The 14,274-nt window shown below is 36.5% G+C and overlaps 1 protein-coding gene across 2 annotated transcripts in view; it reads left to right on the top strand.

Moving 5' to 3' along the window:
• BRD1 (bromodomain containing 1) overlaps positions 1 to 12,465 on the top strand; it is a 64,877-nt gene extending 52,412 nt beyond the window's left edge. For both annotated transcript variants that reach the window (XM_059816430.1, XM_059816429.1), the window contains exons 10-13: positions 769 to 896; positions 5,521 to 5,630; positions 8,452 to 8,606; positions 11,089 to 12,465. In XM_059816430.1, the coding sequence (XP_059672413.1) occupies positions 769 to 896; positions 5,521 to 5,630; positions 8,452 to 8,606; positions 11,089 to 11,272 (577 nt within the window). In that variant the 3' untranslated portion in view covers positions 11,273 to 12,465. The remainder of the gene's footprint in view (positions 1 to 768; positions 897 to 5,520; positions 5,631 to 8,451; positions 8,607 to 11,088) is intronic.
• The last annotated feature ends 1,809 nt before the right edge of the window (positions 12,466 to 14,274 follow it).

Genomic DNA, 14,274 nt, shown 5'->3' with positions numbered 1-14,274 from the left:
ATGGTGCACATGTTCCAAAAGCACACTAATCTCTGGGTAAAAGGTAGCTGTCTGCAGTCCTGGGCTATGAGGATGGGGCATACAGGAGGATAGGGTAAATCTGTTTTTAAAAAAAAAAAAAAAAAAAAATCCTTCATTCATGTGTTCAAGATTGGTATTAAACTGTTTAAGGGAGTGCTGTTAATGCACTTACGTCAAACAGACCTTCAGAAACAAAGAAAATCTAATATTGCATCTGTTGTAATTGTGATATATTGAGGATTTGATCTAGAATAATTGCTGTTCAGATTCTTTGATCTCTTAAAGAAAACTCGTGTGTGCCAAGAACGAATTTCCCATTTTGCGTATAGACATTCCACAATTGAAAGACTTGAATTTGTAGTGAAAAATGAAAGAGAAAATAACTGTGTTTCCTATGTAGTGGAACTCTTAGAGCAGAGGGAACATGTTTCTATTTGGCCAGTATCCACTGGAACACTGGAGGCAGAGCAGCTTCTCTCATTTGTGCATGTATAACCTGTACAGGAGTTGAGGTGCAGTTGCATACTGCTTGCCTTTTGCTGATAAGCAGGCAATCCTATGCATGAAAGTAATCTGCGGTTTTAGCTTTTATGTCGTTTTTTGTGTTTGTTAAATAAAATTTGTTAGAGCTTGCTGCTTTGATTTTACTGTATATTGATGAATTTTTAAATTCTTTTTTCTAAGTCTTGATTGATAGTGTACAATGTTAATTATCAAGTAATGGGTTTAATATTAACACTTTTTTAGTTTCAGCCTACCGAAGTGTGGTAAAGGTAAACCAGCACTTATACGAAGACACACGCTGGAAGACCGAAGTGAATTGATATCATGCATTGAAAATGGAAACTATGCCAAAGCAGCAAGAATTGCAGCTGGTAACTATAAATAATTGTATTCTTAATAATACTGTGTAACTATAATTCCGTCCCTTTATTTGACAGATTCTAACATTCTTATTTTCGCTGCTGAAGTACATCTAAGCGTTCTGAAAGTGGTGTTGATAGCATTGCAGAAAGTCCTGGTTTCTGCTTCTGACTTTTTAAAGACTTTGAAGAGAAAAGAATAGTACCTGATTTTGGTTATTTGATTAAAAAGTGGTATTTAAAGTGATCAAGCTACTCTAGTAATACAAGCAAAACTTGTACTGAAGTTCTGTTTATGTTTCTGTCAATGTTTTGTTGGGCTTTTTGGTTTAGGGTTTACTCCTTATATACTGTTCTGCATAAACATGTTGACAAACAGTCAACAACCTGTTTTGATTCAGGAAAAATTTGAAATTGGAAAGAAGTGGAAATTTCTAGGAATGTAGAGAATAATAACTTATAAATTCTAGGAAAATAATTATGTTCTGGTGATATGTTTTCCACCTGTTTCAATATTTTAATTGCATTACAAGATATAAGTAGGCCATCTCTTCTGTAAGTAGAACTGTGTTTGTGTAATGCAGTGCTCCCACGCTTAAGTTAGGCATCAGTCTTGCAATGTCTAGCAGGCCTGTCTTTAGTTTCTGACCTTACAACTCTTTGCCCCCTCATCCTGGGTGTTCCTTGTCCAGGACTCTTTCATGTCTTTCTAGTGCTTTTATCTGACTTCTTGTTTGCCTTAGTCTGATCATATGGGGAGGAAAGAACAGTTTTATTTTTCTTTCTTGCAGCTAATCTGTTTTCAGCTACTGTTTCATTACTTTCAGGTTTAGTATCTTTACTATCTGTATGGTAACCTCTTACACAGGACATAAATTTTTCCATTTGCTTTTCTATCCTGAGTAGTCTTATATTTAACACTTTCCACTTAGAATTCCTGTACCTGTTTCTTCAGAACTGTCCTTGATATCTGTTAATTCTGTCTCTGTTCTCAGATACGTTCTACAGCTGCCTAAAAGGAGGAGCAAATTACATTTAACAGCATTATGTTATATATTACTATATATTCTGTCTAATTGGAGCTCTTTTGGCTGCCTTCTGCACGCTGTTACCTCAGCAGATCAAGAAGAGGAAATAAGTAGGAGTGAAGTGAAATCTCCTGCTTACATTCTGAGCATAACTGAAACTTTACCACGTTTTACTTTGATTTGTAAAATCCCAGATTTTACAAAGAAACTAAAATAAAGGGTTGTTCATCCTTGGCAGAATGTCTCAAATAGTTCTGTTTGACAGGGTATATATGCTTTAGAAACAAACACAATGCTTACATTGCCCAATCCTTTTGCCTGGCTATTCCTGGTTCCCTGATCCAAGATTCTTGTCTAGCTCTCCTGTTCCATATTCTCTCATGCTTTTTGTCCCAGTTTTCAAATCTTTGTCCCCATCATTGTCCAGTCAGTTGCTTCACCTTTTTGTTAGATTTTTTTCTTCCTCAGTAAATATTAGTGACGGTATTTTTTCCAGCAGTGTCTAGGTGCTGTCTTTCCTTTCAGTCACATCAGACTGGTGAGCAGGAGTGGGCAGGGAGCAGGTTGTAAGGGAACATTTTGCTGCAGTTGACTCAAATAGCTTTCCTTTCTGCGTGGTCTTAATTTCAACAGGTAGCATTGACAGCAGAGAGAACACTTTCTCCAGCCAAGAGTTACACAGTAAAAGGAAAGTCTCAATTTATCATTTGTGCTAAAGAATGATCCATATATGCTGATGATACCACAGCTATGTCTTGGGTGGCAGTAGTTTTGAAGCTTAAATATGCTCCGTGTCAGTGCATTTGTCTGCAGATTCAGGTGTTAAAATCAAAGTTTCCTCTATGTAATTAAAAAAAAAAGAAAGAAAGAAGGAGTTAAACAACACTGTGCACTGTTAATCTGATCATCTTTCAGTAAAAAAAGTTTCCTGTTTGTGGCTGAAGTTTCTGGTTTAAAATAAAATTGGCCTATGAAGAGCTCGCATTCTTTGCTGAAAGCTATGCAGATACTGGATTTGAAGTTCTTAGCTCTGTTTTTGAAGACAGAAATGCCTTAAAGTTTCGAGGCTTGTGATGCTGGTACCTAATGGGTGTTCTACTCAACTTCCCACAAAAAAAACCACATTGACTTTATTATGAGAATGATACTGAAAAAAAACACTAGTTGTTTTAAAAATATTGTAAGAAGTAAAAAGTCTGTAAGGGAAGGAAAAGTATAATGAGACATCCTTATCTTTACTCTAAATTATGTAGAATCTGAAGTCTTGTTTGTGGAATTTCCTTACTGTTGGTTTTCAGCTAGTGGGAGTACTGTTATTTAAAGTCTTAAGCAGTATGTTGTACTGACTGCTAACTTCAATTCATTGTCTCTCATAGCTTGAGGAAATAAAGGGGGGGAGGTTTATGTTGTAAAAAAACCTAACAACTACTAACCATACATGCTAGTGTATTAACCCCCTATCACCAAATGGAATAAACTCTGACTAGGAAAAATTCTGAGACTCTTCCCTACTGTGTAAACACCTGATAAGTCTCTGAGGGAATTTGGCTGCATGCATCCTGTCAGATTGTGTATGACCTTCTGCTCAGCATTAAAATGGCATTTTCTTTGTTTCATATCAACTCTGCAGCTAAGAATAATGTAGGTTTCTTTTCTTTCTTGTTAGCTGCCCTGAAGAAGAGAACTTGTACTGTTTTTTATGTATCAGCTACAGTTCTATATATATTTTTCAAAATAGTTTTGTGTTTGAAGGATACATTAATCTAAACCTTCATGACTCTTTATAACTGACGTGTGAATATTTAACATACTGGTATTAATAGAGCAGAGAAATAAAGAATTTGCCCAAATTGCTTTTTCTGTTGTGTTAGTAATTATATATTTATAAATACCAAGAATATTATTATGGATTTTAATGAGAAAGTGAAGAATGTCCAAAAATGACCTCTTTAAAAATATACAGAAAGGAACAAATAAATAAAACAGTAAATAGATTTAGTAACTGTTTTTCTAAGGTTATGTAATTCTGTTAGTGTAAATAAGACTTCATTTAGTCTCAAGGTTTTGTATAATGGAATCCCCTGATTAAAGATTTCCTCTGTAAAGCCTGCTGAGATTGATGGCAAAGATATCTGTTTTCTTAAGACCTTGAACAAGTCTCCTAAAAGACACTGGAAAAATTGCGTTTGTTTCTTTTCCTCCTATGTTACCCACACCTGTAATAGAACCTGTAACAACTTTTAGCTTCAAAAACATTTAACATCTTCGTTATTCTGTGACGGCAAGCTATTATGAACTATTGCATTTTGATAACTGATGTTACATAGTTGTGAATCTTCAAAGTTAGACTTCCCAATGAAGTATTTTCTTGAAATGTTGATACCATTATACATTAAAAATAAACTATAATTGAATTGATAGCCTATGGCTGAAAATTTACCTAAAATTGTGAAGAATGATTGACCTCTTGGTTGTTTTTATGGGGTGGGGTTTTTTGTGGTGTTTTTTTTTGTGATCACCTTTAACACTTTTTTCTTGCTATTGCTACTCTTACAAGGTTTGAAAACACTTTTTTTTCAGTTCTTTTTGTGATGTTGAGATGGAACATGTATCTGCACGCCACATTTCATTGTAAATAAAGCTTTGCCCATTTTGGATGGGAACAGATAGGGAAGAATTGAGGAATAAATTGTATTTTGGCAAGTAGAGAGCTACTTCTATCGAGTGTTGCCTTAACTGCTAAAAGAAAGTGCAGCTGCTACCTCTGAACTGTATTTTGGTACCACATTTCCCCATACAAGAAGTGCCTCCTCATCTTTACAGCTTGTGAACTTTCATTACCTTCTTCCTACTTTTTCCACACCCAGTTCCATCTTGAAGGGATAACTCACTGTCTTTTGCCTAGTCTCTTGACTATATCCCTGTGGGTCTAGGGGGCCAATTGTGGTTCTGGTTGACTGAAAGGCTTAAACCTGTCTCATGCTTCAATCCAGTGGTGAGCAACCGAGAAGACAACAGAGGATTCCGGTAGAAGCAATCAGTAGCATAAACTCAGTTTTCTGTTATGTTGCTGCCTGACAAGGAAAAAAACACTATTGCAGCTGCTTCCTTGAACCCTGTTAGTCTTCTTGAAATTTTTTTCAAGAAAGGGCTGGGCAGAGAGACCAAGAAGGCTGATTAAAAATAAATAAATAACTAGAAATTAAAATGCAGGTTAGAACTTACACGTAAGAATAGAAACGTATACCAGACAAGCATTCTAAGTTATCAGGTGCTAATCCTACTGTGTTGTAGCCAATGCTTTGGAAACATCCATGCAACTTGCAAACACTTGCTTTCTGAGAATTAAGGTGTTTTAAGATAAGCTGTTTCTAGAAGTGTCTAAAAACTTGTTCTTTATTTGTAGACTTGGATTAAAGTACTAGTATAATTTAAAGAGCCGTTATGAACATTACCTGGTTTTTATTGCTATGTGCATGAAAGGAGGTATTGGTATTTGGATTCTAATGATCATGAGATATTGATGAAGAAATAAAGAACTGCAGAAGATTGGTCTGAGGTTTAATTCTTTAACATTAATTTTATATTTAACTATTATTTGTTCTTAGAAGTTGGGCATAGCAGTATGTGGATTTCAACTGATGCTGCAACATCTGTTCTTGAGCCTCTAAAAGTAGTATGGGCCAAATGCAGTGGATATCCCTCTTACCCAGCTCTGGTAAGTACACAGTTTCTGGTCTGAGAATATTGGTGCGTGAACTTAAGGTAACTGATAAATTCCCATTCAGGTTCAATGAAGATGGATTTTTCTGCCCTGTTTACCATGCATCCTGTTTGTAAAATTATTGCAATATCAGATGTTGAGTCAATAATCTCTACTACCTTACCCATCTTTTGAGATGTGCAATACCTGTCTCAGTAGTCTTTGTTTCTGCAATATATATATGAGTATTTAAAGGATCAACTGAATAAGCATTTGACAGAAATCTTGTTAGTGTTGGAAGTATATTTTCTGCTGCAAAATGAGTATAAAAATAGTCTGATTCTGTGGTTCATTGAAGAAACAAAAAACTTGGTAGAGTCGGAATAAATTGAATGATTGTATCCAGTTGTGAATGATGTACTGGAAACTTAAAGCTGTTGTGCCCATGTTATTTTAGGAGAAATGCACACAGTTCTACTTAAAGCTTGCAGAGAAAATATTGTTGATAAAGTGTTTGGCTTCAGGCATTTGGGGTTTTATAACATATACTATGGCTAGATTTATATAATAGACTGGGTAACCATGACTGTTTTAGTATATGTGTTGTGCTAGGGACATCAGGAAACGTAATCACAGAATCATTAAGGTTGGAAAACACCTGTAAGATCATCAAGTCCAACCCATCAGCCCAACACCACCATGCCCACTAAAGCATGTCCTGCAATGCCACGTCCACATTTTCCTTGAATGTCTCCAGTGATGGTGACTCCACCACCACCTCCCTGGGCAGCCTATTCCAATGCTTCACCACTCTCTCAGTAAAGAAATTTTTCCTAATATCCAGCCTAAACCTCCCCTGGGGCAACTTGAGACCATTTCCTCTTGTCCTGTCACTAGTCACTTGGGAGAGGAGACCAGCACCCACCTCTCTGCAACCCCCTTTCAGGTAATTGTGGAGAGCGATAAGGTCTGCCCTCAGCCTCCTCTTCTCCAGACTGAACAACCCCAGTTCCCTCAGCCGCTCCTCATAAGACTTGTGCTCCAGACCCTTCACCAGCTTTGTTGCTCTTCTTTGGACACGATCCAGCACCTCAATGTCTTTCTTGTAGTGAGGGGCCCAAAACTGAACACAGTATTCGAGGTGCGGCCTCACCAGTGCCAAGTACAGGGGCACGATCACCTCCCTGCTCCTGCTGGCCACACTATTTCTGATACAGTCCAGGATGCCGTTGGCCGCCTTGGCCACTTGGGCACACTGCCGGCTCATATTCAGCCGGCTGTCAATTAACACCCCCAGGTCCTTTTCTGCAGGGGAGCTTTCCAGCCACTCCTCCGCAAGCCTGTAATGTTGCATGGGGTTGTTGTGGCCAAAATGCAGGATGCGGCACTTGGCCTTATTGAACTTCATCCGGTTGGCCTCGGCCCATCGATCCAGCCTGTCCAGATCCCTCTGCAGAGCCTTCCTACCCTCGAGGAGATCAACACTCCTTCCCAATTTGGTGCCGTCTGCGAACTTGCTGAGGGAAAGCTCAATCGCCTCATCCAGATCATCGATAAAGATACTAAACAAGACGGGTCCCAAAACTGAGCCCTGGCTGCCCGCTGGGTTTAACTCCATTCACTGCAACTCTCTGGGTTTGGCTGTCCAGCCAGTTTTTTACCCAGTGAAGAGTAATCATACAGAGTCAGGTTAAAACCTGTGGAGGTGAGATTCAGAGCACTTAAGTGCCCTCAGTGTGGGTGACCTGATCACTCTTGGGTCAGATGCTGAAAATTTGATGATTTGATTGTCTCTTGAATAGTGTTAGCACTTTAGTGTTAGATTTATCCTACTGATCATGATAAATCTACAGATAAACTGATCATAGCCAAAGGGCTCCTTTTCTGCTCACTTCTTTATGTCAGCACTGGTGTTTCTCTGAGCGTGTGATGTGTTGATTGAGGAATTAAACCTCAGTCAAGAGAAGAAAGTTCTTCTCCTGATTTCTACAAACTCCCTACAGTGTTAGCTTTCTGTTTATTTAGTTCCCGTAAACGGTTTACTGTGGATTAAGACTGGTATCAGTGTGAATGCTAGAAAAACAAGAGTTTGTGGGGTAGGAGGTGGGTGGAACAGGCATGAAGTAACATAACCCCTCTTTGGTGGAAGCTGAGTACTTGATAATGCTGTGATCTGCCTACAAAGGAGTTTTTCCATTAGCCTGATTAATGTTAGCAGCTTCTTCCCTGCTCTCCCAACCTTTGTTTAGAAAGAATTTGTGACACTAACTGCATGTTTTGCTGAAAACTGAGTCATTGAACTGGATATGCAAGATACTTGAAAGTGACTTCCGATTTCTTTTTTTCTGTTTGGGTTTTTTTGCTTGTTTAGAAATTGTTTTGTTTTAGATTTTGAGTGTGGGGCTTATATTTTGCAGAAGCAAATATTTATACCTTAACATAGGTTGTTTCTTTAAGGTACCTGAAATTCAGAGCTTCAAATTCGAGGCCATTTATGACTAGTTGGTTTTAGAAATCCTGATTCAGCTTTCTCATTCTGAAACCTGCTTGTCAGTCTGCAAAGTTGTGCGAAGTGAAATTCAAATGTGAATTTAAGAACTGATATGGGTGAAAAAATGCACTAGAGGTATTTTTTCAGTTAAATTTACCACCATGCCTCCATTCTGCCTATTCAGCTTATGTCAAGAAGTTATGTAAGTATGTAACACAAAGCCATTTTATACGCAGTGACTGTTTAGTTTATGATTCTTCTCCCATTAACTTTATTTGTAGTACCTCCTTAAAATAAATTATGTAGTTTTAAAAATTAGGAACTGTCCTTTCTTCTCTTTTATAGATTATTGACCCTAAGATGCCTCGTGTTGCTGGCCATCACAACGGTGTTACTATACCAGTGCCACCTCTGGATGTACTGAAAATTGGAGAACAAATGCAGACCAAATCAGACGAGAAACTGTTCTTAGTACTATTTTTTGACAATAAAAGAAGCTGGTATGTTATTGAAATGTATTGTTTGATGAAGCCACTTAAAAATTTAAAAGCCTGTACCTTTAATCTAAAGGAAAATTGAAATACTATCTTTCCATTGATATCTTTCCTATAGAAGTATCAACTGTAATGTTAAAATTTCATATTTGAGTCTGTTCTTGGACCATGGCGTATCATCACTGAAAGATACTTATTCATTGTCTGTTTGGGTGAAGATAATAGGAGTTGTTTAATAGTCTTTTGGTTTGATTTACAAGCTGGTTTCATTTATTGACCTGATAAAATTGCTTCTTTGGCTACACAGGTTTTTTTTAAAGGTAATAGTCTTTAGTATTTATCTATTTCAGCCTTCATCATTGCCTTCCAAATAAAAACACTTTTTTTTCCTCCCCAGTCTGATCAGAGCGTTCTCTTCACATTTTTAACCTCTCTAGTTAAATGCTTTATTAACACTCTCTTTTGACATTCTTAGCCCTTTCTAAATTTTTTCATGGAAGCCTTCCCTTTTTCCATTTCTTTCAGTATCAGCAATATGCTGTGTGGAGCCTGAATCAATAATTCACACAATAAAACATTCTCTTCGCCTTCCACTAGCTCTTCTTTTGGTTAGGGTTTTTTTGGTGTATTTTTTTTAGTTGAGTTTTGGGGTTTTTGCCAGATATGGAAGCTTTTCATCTACCTCTCTTTTCTTCCTTTCATCAAGTTACATATTTTTTTCCTGTGTTCTTCTTATTCCCTTTACTCTGTGGGTTTCCACACAGGTCAAGCTAGCTTTAAATCAATTTTACTCTTGAATTTGCTTACGCTTCCAGATACCGTTTTCCTCTTTGGCTGATTAAATGTGATGTCTAGAAATGCTGCCATTCTCCTCACTCTCTCTGTCCCAGTATGCTATCACCTAAATAATTTCTTGCCTGAAATTCAGAACTGGTGTTTGCTTTGCTGTCCCTGTAGATCCTTCGGCATAATCATGATTCTTTGGCTTGCGCTGTCTGTTCTTCGATTCTTTTCGTAAATTAGTTGGTACTTCTTCATAATCTTCTTTGTTCAGTTGCACAGGATTCCGTGAGCTCTTGCATTCTTCTGCCTTTGTTCATGGAGAACATCCAAATTTAAACGTATTCAGTATTCTGTTTCTCTTTTTTTTTTTCTTTCATTGGTATCACAAGTGTAATGCATGTTCTTTCTGCCCACTTTCTTAATAATTGCTGTGATTGCTTCTTGATCTCGGTAGTCCTCTGCAGCTTAAGCCTTTCTGATTCATCACCATATGCAGGTGGTCCTAAATCTTGCAAATATTATGCAAAGCTGTCTCTTAACAGATACTCTGCATAGATGGACAGGAAAGCCTAAGTATTTTTCCAGCCCCTTTTCCCTCCTCACCCCACCCCCCACCCCACCCAAAATTTCTTTGGTAATGGTTCTTTTATCCTGATTATTTTGGCCCTCACCACTCTAACTCACTTTTGTCTCTTTTTCTCTTGAACCCATGTCTATGATTTTCATTCACTTGCAGGTTATATGTCATCTTCAGTCTGTGATACCAGAGACAATTTTATTCAGTTAAAAAAAATATTTGAAGAAAATGTTTTATGTCAGACTTTACTGCCTGGTTTGCAGTTGGTTCAGCTCCAAATGGACTCCCAAACTGAAGTTTTTAAACAGAATCATGGCTTCTGCCACTTGTAGGATTTGGGATTGCAGACTACAGTAACATACTTCAATAGATAATCATTAGTTTACCTAATTTTTGTTTTCCTTAATACCTGTAACTTAAGAAGACAGGATTAAGATAAAAACTTATGGAAATGAAGTAAATTTCTTCAGTACTGTTTTAATTAGAAGTTTAGGATGTTTTTCCTTTAACTAGAAAAATGGGGTGTAGGGCTTTTTTCACTGTCACTCCTCTGTGACCAGCAGTTAATGATACTCATGGAGCTTAAAACAGAAAAGTAATTGGAATACAGAGTTAGTGGGATTTTATATTGCAGGGTAAAAGCATACTAAGCAGAAATTCCTTGACAGTTTAGCTTTCCCCATAGAGACCAGATTGAGATGTCCTAAACGTAAGGCAAAAATTCATCATCTGCAAATTCCTTGTAATAGTGGAAATGAAAGAATGAAGAGAAACAATACTGTGTCAAGTGAATCTTGAGTCACGTTCATTGTTAGTTGCTGCTGCCTATTCTCCTGCATCAGTATTTCATGCTAATTTTTTTCAGCTGATACTTCAGCTGATCATTAAATAAGTATCATTGAATTGGAATGTATTCTTTGTTTTGTGCAAGAAATATTTCTTAATATTTCATGTTCTTAAAATATTTAAGGCAAGTAAGTACTATCTTAAAAGGAATTTTACCACTTTATTTAAGTTGGTAAATCTGATCTGCTATATGAGAAACACAACATAGCAACCCTGACATTTCTGGTCAAGCTTCTTGATTTTATTCTGTATTTAACATACTTATTTTATCCTTTCTTACAGGCAGTGGCTTCCCAAATCCAAAATGGTTCCCCTTGGGATAGATGAGACCATAGACAAGTTAAAAATGATGGAAGGCCGTAACTCAAGTATACGGAAAGCAGTAAGAATTGCTTTTGATCGTGCTATGAATCACCTGAGTCGAGTCCATGGAGAACCAGTCAGTGACTTCAGTGACATTGACTAACAGAGATTATACCAAGGCGTGAAAAATACCACACAGACTTGAACTCTACTAATGAACCTCTTTGTCTAAAAAGAATGTATTGAAGATACAACCCCTTAATTGTTGATTCAGTGGCTGAGTTCTGCAAACTTGAAATAGTTGAGCAATTCTTCTAAATCACCATTGCCATATTGATTAATGATTTTATCGTGTTGTAGGTTGGAGGATTTTCCACTAAAACTGTTAAAATGTCTTGTTCATAGTGTTCATAATTGTACATAAATGTATATTCAACACTTAACTTATTCTGATTTTAGAAGTAGCTCTTTAATTCCTTTTATAATTTTGCTGGGGAGGGAGTTGGTTTTTGTTTCCATGCATTTTACTTTTTTTAATTTGTTTCTGAGGTTATGTTACCTAAGCACCATCTTCCAGCTTAAGGTGTTTAGTGGATCTTAAAGCCTAATATCAAAATGGCATCAGATATATCTTTGCCTAAATCATATACAATATGGTGCTGCTTGTATCATTTCTTCCTTGGTCTGTAGCTTCTGAAAAAGACTTCTGAATGTTTGTGTAAATCGTTGCTCTTTGCACAAAGTACCACATATTTAAGATTGATGTAAATTTACAATTACAAATATGTATTTTAAGAAAGGAAGTTGCATTATTTTGGAGGGTACTTTGTGAAAAAGAGATCAAGAAAAAAATTATACTATGTACATCACTTGCAAATCACCAAAAACACTCCATTGTTGCCCAAAATAACTTAAGATTGTTTTTGTTTTAAACAAACCTGGCTTAAAGCCTGCAAGCACATTATTTCTTTCAAAACCATATCCCATTTATCTCCCATTGATTTAATTTTGTTGATATGTGTGCCTCCCTGTGTTTTATTTATTGTAGAAAATGTATTAATTTGCTTTATAATGAAAAATAAATTTGACAAATATATTGATATGCATTTTTATACAGGCACATGAGAAGACAACTTGCTTTGGGAGAAAAATGTATTGGAAATTGTATAAAATAACTTGATGGTTTGTGTGTAATTTGATTTTTTTGTAACTTGTAATCTTTTGTTTCCAATGAGGGGATTTATGTAACTTTTAATTTAGAACACTTTGGTAGCAATAGAAACTTTGGATACATTTTTGTATGGTACATGTGATGTATATAGAATTAGTACTTTATTTTTATTTTTAAGAAGTAAAGCATTATGTTTGGGCAGGGGGAAGAAGGAGGGTGGGTTTCCAGAACTGCATTTTTATATTAAAAAGAAAAAAAATAAAGTCAAGATATTGATTGTTGTAGCTACTTTATTCCTACCTTCACTGAGATACTGAATTTGTAACAATGAAAATGGCAAGGTATGTTTGCAATGTGATTTATAATGACTCCATTATTTATAAATGCACTGTGTTTGAACTCTTTTTGCAGTGATATCTTAAATACTGTACCAAGTTATATAATATGAAACACCAAATAATGCATATAAATGCACGAAGTATTTATGCCCAGCTTTTTTATAAAGGATTAGCAAATACAGCAAAACCAATACTTTTCAAATCTTTTTTTAAAACTTCATTGAATAGCATACTTCATTGATAAACCTGCTTGAATCTTTATTTTAAAGGGACAATTACTTTTTAAATAGTTTTTAATGTTTTTATTCTCTATTGTTTGTAATACCCCCGTAGAAGCTTGAAATAAAATTTCTTTCTCAACTGTTAATTTTGTCCTGAATTTAGCCCCTGAGGTTTTACTGTAGTGCCCATTTTCTTACTCCGTGCCTGAGCTGTTACAGAGGCTCTAGTTCAAGAACCTGCTTGTTTTCTTGCGGTAGCATGCAGTATCATCCTTACTGAGCCCTCTGCATGGTAGGTATTCCAGTTATCCTGTGCTAGCTGAGACCAGTTGCTGATGATGGACTCTTAATAATTGCAAAGATTAGTTGGATAAATACCACAAATTATCAAGCAAATAGTTTTCTCATTATTGACATTAAACACAGCTTCAGGCAGAATAGTGATGGCAGGTATCCTGTAAGGACCATCATTGAGGTGCTCTGCTGTGATAGAAACAACAGCCATGTCAGGTAGAAAAAAATTTGGTTGTTTGCCTTGAGTACAACTTCTGTGTAATGATGAAGGATTTGCCATATAACCTTGCTCATCTTTGAAGGGAATGGAGCTTAATTTGTGCAATATTGAGACAGTAGAACCACTTGTGATCTGTTATGACTGCCTATTAAGAGTCTTCAAAAAAGTATCCTGCATCAGATTGTATTTCAGACTTGTTCCACCAGATATACTCAAATTTGGTGTGTGTGAAACTGGATAATGATTCACAGCCTCATTCTGGCAAGCAAGAGAAAATGGTTTTTTGGATCTGTCAGGCCTTGGAAGGCTGAAATTGCAGTTAGAATAGGAGTAGCAAGATGATAATTCGGTACTGTATGATAAGAATTTTGATACCTGTAAAAGATGAAGTCCTAGTAAAAAAAAAAAAGTATAGAGTTGCAAAATGATTCATTAGAAGGCTTCCCAAGTTCTCAGCTGCTGATGGTAGCAACATGGGAGGGGGGGGAAAAGGAGCTCCTTTTTTGAAAACAAAACCAGAGCATTAATTTAATTATTCCGTAACAAATTGTTTAATCATATCTTCAGTGAAAGTTTTAGTTCAAATTTTGCTCAGACTTCCAGGTTTCATTTTCTGGCTTTTATCTTCAGAGACAGCTCCATTCGTTTTTGGAGAAGGTAAATTTGCTGCCTTGATCTTACAGGTGTCTGTATGCACTTAAGAGAATTCTGAGCTGGAAAACTTTACTGATTTAGAAGAGGCCTGTTAAGCATCCTAACAAAACACACTTTTCATATTTTTGCATATTCTTTTGATGAAACTAGCATGAAAGGCTATGTTGTTTTTCTTTTGTGTAGGTGATGGAAACTGTCCCAGGAATTCCTCCCAGATACTGTCTGAGAGGAGGTTGCAGCAGTGACTACGGCTGTTGCTGTACTCAT

Source organism: Gavia stellata, chromosome 4 (assembly GCF_030936135.1).
Source record: "Gavia stellata isolate bGavSte3 chromosome 4, bGavSte3.hap2, whole genome shotgun sequence".
Lineage (NCBI taxonomy): Eukaryota > Metazoa > Chordata > Aves > Gaviiformes > Gaviidae > Gavia > Gavia stellata.
This window is presented reverse-complemented; position numbering and strand designations above follow the sequence as displayed.